The 5,884-nt window shown below is 38.7% G+C and overlaps 1 protein-coding gene across 1 annotated transcript; it reads right to left on the bottom strand.

Moving 5' to 3' along the window:
* Nucleotides 1-442: 442 nt before the first annotated feature.
* hoxb9a (homeobox B9a) lies at nucleotides 443-5,653 on the bottom strand. Its single transcript, XM_056234608.1, has 2 exons — nucleotides 4,655-5,653; nucleotides 443-2,053 (listed from the first exon to the last, which is right to left on the bottom strand). Exons 1-2 carry the CDS (start codon nucleotides 5,166-5,168, stop codon nucleotides 1,818-1,820), a joined length of 750 nt encoding a protein of 249 aa, XP_056090583.1. The 5' UTR covers nucleotides 5,169-5,653; the 3' UTR covers nucleotides 443-1,817.
* Between the last annotated feature and the right edge of the window lie 231 nt (nucleotides 5,654-5,884).

Genomic DNA, 5,884 nt, shown 5'->3' with positions numbered 1-5,884 from the left:
AGGTTTCGAGAGAGTTCTTTTTGCAATGATACAGAAGACAGAATGTGCACTCATTTAGGGGGAAAAAAAACGTTAAATTACAAATCATATTGTATTTGGGTATCTGTAATCAACGTGCCTATTTGTTGTGTCCATAGAAATGACAATACCTGTGTGTGTGGTCTATATGTAAACTTTTAATGAGTCCAGCATCAACAGTGCAATAGCACAGATTAACAACAAAACAAGAACAGAAAAAGAGACAGAGCAGTCCTGAACAAAACACATTTTAGACGTTGTGTTGCTAGTAAAAGAAGGTCTTTGCATGTTCTTCAAAATCTAGCGATGTCTTTTAATAAATGCTCAGAAGCCAGAAAACAAGCGTTAAAAAATAGCACATAAAGCCTGTGTGTGTTCCTGACTAGACGTGCGTCAAAGAAAATTGGAAACAGTTGAATAAGGAGTTTTTGACATTTGAAGATAGACTCGCTCGATTTCAGTAAAGTCAAATCACACAAAAACATAAAACATTTCTCTAAAGCAATAAAGCAATAGGAAGGAACGACCAAATACAGATAAAAGTATCACTGACAATGCACAACGGACATGATTCTGGACATACAAGGAACGTGTAAACAAAATAGAAAAATTAAAAGGTTACGTGTATCAGCTCATTCAAGTATGAATTTTTACAACATATAAAACATTCCATTGAAAAGAAAAAAACGATTAACCTATTTACAATAAATTAAAATTACAATCCTATAGACTGCACATAAAACAAAAAACTTCGAATTAATACTAGCGTTTCCAATAACACGTACATAAGAAAACTACACAATACGAGGCATGCGCAAATTTATGTAAACAACTGCGACCGAATCTGTATTAAAGGTTGTTACACATTTAAGCACGAATTAATTCTATGGTTACTGGCACGCTACAAATACATAGGCTACAGTCGGAACCTGCACTCTAATTCTCAAAAGGATTATTTCGGGATATTTGAAAATGATAAGGTAAAACAACTCAATTCATTTGTATTTAATTACTTCAGTTTGATTCTTCATTTGAACCCCAACCGATACAAACACTGTTGAACGAAGCTAAAGATCTGAGGGCAAATTTGGAAATTATTATTATCCTTAAATTCTAATCAACCAACAGATTTTATTATGTGCATCTACCATAGATCTTTGCACACACGTAAATGTCAAGAGGAAAGTATTTAGTAAACTTCAAAGGTTTTTAAAACCCTGTTAGCATATGTACGCTTTAATAACTGATTCACGATATAGACTAAACGAGCAAACGGCTGTTTTATTCTCCTCTTATAATAATAATAACAATAATAATAATGTAAAAGAGAGATCACGTCGATTAACAAACAAGTGAACATGCTTTACTGATAAGCAGAACTTCCCTTGTATATTGAATGAGGCTTATGTTTTTAAAATACATCATCGGCACACGTCCATGGCAAAAGGAATGATGAAAAATACTAATATAGAGAACAACTTTATAAAAGCACAATTTTTCAGCTGTTCTTATCCTGTTGAAACCAGTTCCTTATCACCTGTTTATTTCCTGACGAAGTATTCGTTTCTTTCACACGAGTCATAAAATGCAATAAAAGTAGGGAGAGATGGCACGACGTTTTCCCCCTCCTCTGCATCGTTTCACCTCTTCCTTATACTCTACGCATAACACTGTCCAGTCATACGGAAAATGGTGTGTGCAGTGCGTTTTCATTTTGATGCAGTAAAACACTCTTGCATCAGCTTCCATTTAAAAGAGTCTTTGTAGAAGGCTTAAACGCCTGGCACCAGTCTGCGTTATCATTCTTTGGGCTGGTCCTTATTCATTTTCTTCATTTTCATCCTTCTGTTTTGGAACCATATTTTTACTTGTCGCTCTGTCAAGTTCAGCAGGCGAGCTACCTCGTGCCTCCGGTCTCGCGTGAGGTACATATTGAACAGAAATTCCTTCTCTAGCTCCAAGGTCTGATATTTCGTGTATGGACATCGCTTCTTCCGGGATGATCGGGCGTGTAACCAGTTGGCAGATGGGTCGTCTGCAAATGACAGTCAAAAACAAGAAGCATAGATCATAATGTTAGTACAGATTCCAATTTGAAACATGAAACATTTCACAATGCACTCAAACTTACAGCCTTCACGTAGACGATCAATATTACTAAAATAAAGTGCTCTCGGCGCCATCCCTGATAAATGCATGAAAACCAAACACTTTGATTTATGAAAATAATGAGGAAAGCAATGCAGTTTCAAATTATTAACTTGAGATTTTCATAAAATTACTCTAGCCACTACCATGAGCAACTACTTTGTACAAAATACTTTGTATAACTTTGCCATCTAAGTTCACCTGTGTAAGTCTATATCATGCATCTCCCTGCAACGGAGAATGTCAAAGCGTGACCATGAGTTCATTTTATAAGCAACGTTTTCTTTAAAAAAAATAAATAAGAAAACGACTTGGAGGAAAAAGATTGAATTTTGAACTCTACTGGAGTTTAAGCATACTGGAATGCACAGTAAAATGTGGCCACATGTGACATTAGATTATCTCCTTTTTAGGGAGAAATGTGGGATGAATTATGGAGGAAGAGTATCTCTAACGAGGCGTCTTCTCCCTCAGTGGTTTGCTCGGGAATGCAGATGGGAGGCTAACAAAAATTCCGTTGTGCTAGCTTTTGTCAACATGCACACGTAGAAGCTGAATGTTACAGTGACTCGAGATTCGCTATAATGACAAAAATTAATGTGTCACCTTGTGCATGTCTTCAGTACCTGTGGGTTCAGTGACGTCAAGGGAATATTTTCTGAATCTGAAGCACATGTCTAAATGCTTGTGCTTCACACTAATACCGTTGCATGAAAAACCTTCAACTTTGTCACATAACTCAATTTTCAAGGCCTCAAACCGTTTTTGAAGGCGAATGCTAGCAGGCTTGAAAAAGCCAAGCATCCACTTTAAGCACTTGTGGATGTTTCCCCATCTTATGCGCGGTAACTCCATCGCTTCTTCCTCAAGACATAGCTACACGTCACATAGGCTACATCAACTTTCTAGGATATCCTAAATCTTATGACGCAATTGTATTTTTATAATGATGGAATGACATACACGCTTATAAAACGATTAATGTGTGTGTCATGTCAACTACAGGCCTTGCGGACAGATCTGTGACTTGCGACTTACGAGACAGGTCCGAGACATGATCCCTAACAATGAAACACTTAGAGGGTCAGGCTATATGATGTGAAGTGACGTGTGTTTCCACTAAGAAAAATGAACCAAAATGAACCAGTTACACAAAGTTTAGAGATTAATTTAATGCCTCATAGCCAATTTGATCAAAAACGTTTTCAAAGACAATCGACCTCTGGCCTTAGGGCCCTTTTTAATGAATTTGCCCATGTTTGGATTGAATCGTATTAAGAATTTAACGCAACATTTCCCAAAGAGCTCAGTACGATTGATGGGGATGTTGGCTCCTCTGATAACTTAATAAACTTCAGGGCTATAACTTTTTCTTTCTCATAGGCAGACATGAGCACAAACGAGAAATGTGACTCCCAACATCATTGCCTTTGCCTACAGTTCATTCTGGAATGCCGCCCGGGGTACATTGGGGATTTCTATTGCGCACAATTCCATTAGTTCATAGCCTATTTCATGGATTAAAATCAATAGCTTTTTCTAATTAATCCCGACAGAAAACGATCGTTTAACAAATCTCTAAGATTTTAGATGCATTTCTAAACTTGCTGGAATACTTCAGCAATAAACATGCATGGTTATGAGCGAGAATTATGCTTTAGATTATTCTCTGCACCGGCTCAACCCCTCTCTTGAGGGAGCTCAAGAACAGGCAAACAGGTCTGGGGGAAACATACAACCGCCCAGCAGCCAGATATTTATTTAAAAACCAATATTCGTGCATTAGTCTAATTTATGTTGTGGTGTTTTAAACTAGGCTATACCTGGTCTTCAGAGATTATATACAGCCAATAGTCAATATCCGCATAAATAAATTTAGATAGATGTAATTATTTAAGGATTCAGATGAAAAACGAATAAACGTTAAAATAGCCTATTCTTGCCAGCCAAGAGCAACTAAACATAAAACAAACATTTGCACTATATAGTATAACCAAGAGACACTTTGGCGAGTCACTGCACAAAAAAAAGCTATTTACAGCCCGACTTAAAACTGCTTGGTGCACTACAGTGCACTGACGCGCAAATAAGCGACTCTAACAGAGACAGAAAGAGAAGGAATACAAGTTACTTAAGAATGAACTAAGCGCAAATAATATGATTTAGAAACATGAAAGGGGATTTTATAGTTGTGTGAAATCTCTGCATGACTCCTAATGGGCAAAAATCAAAACAGTCGCCAGCGATGCCATACATAGCCTATACAGCACGGCTAAATCAGAGCCATGCTATAAAAATCTGGGAAAAACAGATTCGATTTTTAAAAGAGCGAAATATGCATATTTAAAATATGCTAGCGAAAACTGGAAAATCCCACATGATGATACTTGGCTGCGTGAGGTGTCTGTTGCTCTCCGTTGCTTTGTTCTAGTTTTATGACAGCATTAAACGCTTTACAGAGTGTTCACTTCCTAGGTTTATAACTTACTCTGATCCGGTCCCTCTTTGTCCTCGCTGCCTTCGCATATGTCCTTATTGTCTTCAAATCCGGCGCTGTGACCAGAATTCATCTCCCGTGCTGTAGAGGACTCCAAGATAAACTCATGCTGCCCGACGAGTTTTGGTGGTTCCCCGAGATGTCCCAGGAGCGGCTCCATCTTGACCTGTCCTTGCGCGGGTAGCGGCTCTGCTCTCGGTGCACAGTCGAGCCATGTGCGGAGGTATCGAGTATCCGTTGAAGGCACTGGCTGCGTCGGTATGTAGGGATGGTAGACCGCGGGTAAGCCATTGGACGCGTGGGAACTGAATGGACTCCATGACGAACTGAACACTGGAGGCTTAGGCTGGAAGCTACAAGAGGGGAACTCGGGATGCTCGCCGGGTCCCGGTTGTCTAGCGCTGGAGTACTGTACATTGGAGAAGCGGGACGCGTTCGGATCTTCTCCCTCATGACTTATGATAGAATCGACATAGTAGTTGCTTAGAGTTCCAGAAATGGACATTCTCGGACATTATATAACGTACTGTTCATTAAAGGGAAAACATGTACAATAGAAATGTGCTTTACTCCCCTCTTTACGGTACTCCTCTCTACTCGCTCGCCAACAAAGTAGAGCCGGGCTGCTATGGTGTGCGCTCCGAGCGAACTGATTGGTCAGACTTTTTTCGCGAGCCTGATAAAGCGTCAATGGGGTGTAAATCAATCCGCCAAGAGGCTGTACGAAGCTCTCCTCCTCTCGAGCTCTCTATATTTCCCATCTAAATAAATTGTCTTGTTTATGCAATATGCAAAATGGGAGTGTGTCCATATATCTCCAGATATCTACAAGCAGTCGAGAAAATGTCAGCCTAAATTATGAAACGTTTTTGACGTTGTGTATAAAAATGCATATGCGGGGTGCAATGGCCCACAATAATAAGTAGGCTAAGATAAAAAAAATCCAAATGAATTGATGTGGTATTATAAAGTGATCTACATCATACGAGCTGAATGAAAGCTTTATCATATTTACTTGATAAAAATGTATATGACAACAATTATTTCATTACAATTTATAGAGATTTTAACAGGAATTCACAAAAACTAAATTAAGGCAGTGACGTCTGCTTATAAAGTTCTTTTTTTCCCTAAAATATTTTATACCCCCCACGTGTTTAAACTTGTAAACCTCCAAGGAGCAAACCTCTTCCTTCTTGGAGTAATAGGAGTACGTTGAGA

The sequence above is a fragment of the Rhinichthys klamathensis genome, unplaced genomic scaffold (genome assembly GCF_029890125.1).
Source record: "Rhinichthys klamathensis goyatoka isolate OS25496 unplaced genomic scaffold, OSU_Roscu_1.1 h1tg000401l_1, whole genome shotgun sequence".
In the NCBI taxonomy this organism is placed as follows: domain Eukaryota; kingdom Metazoa; phylum Chordata; class Actinopteri; order Cypriniformes; family Leuciscidae; genus Rhinichthys; species Rhinichthys klamathensis.
The sequence above is the reverse complement of the archived record's forward strand: the minus strand, read 5'-3'. Positions and strand labels throughout refer to the sequence as shown.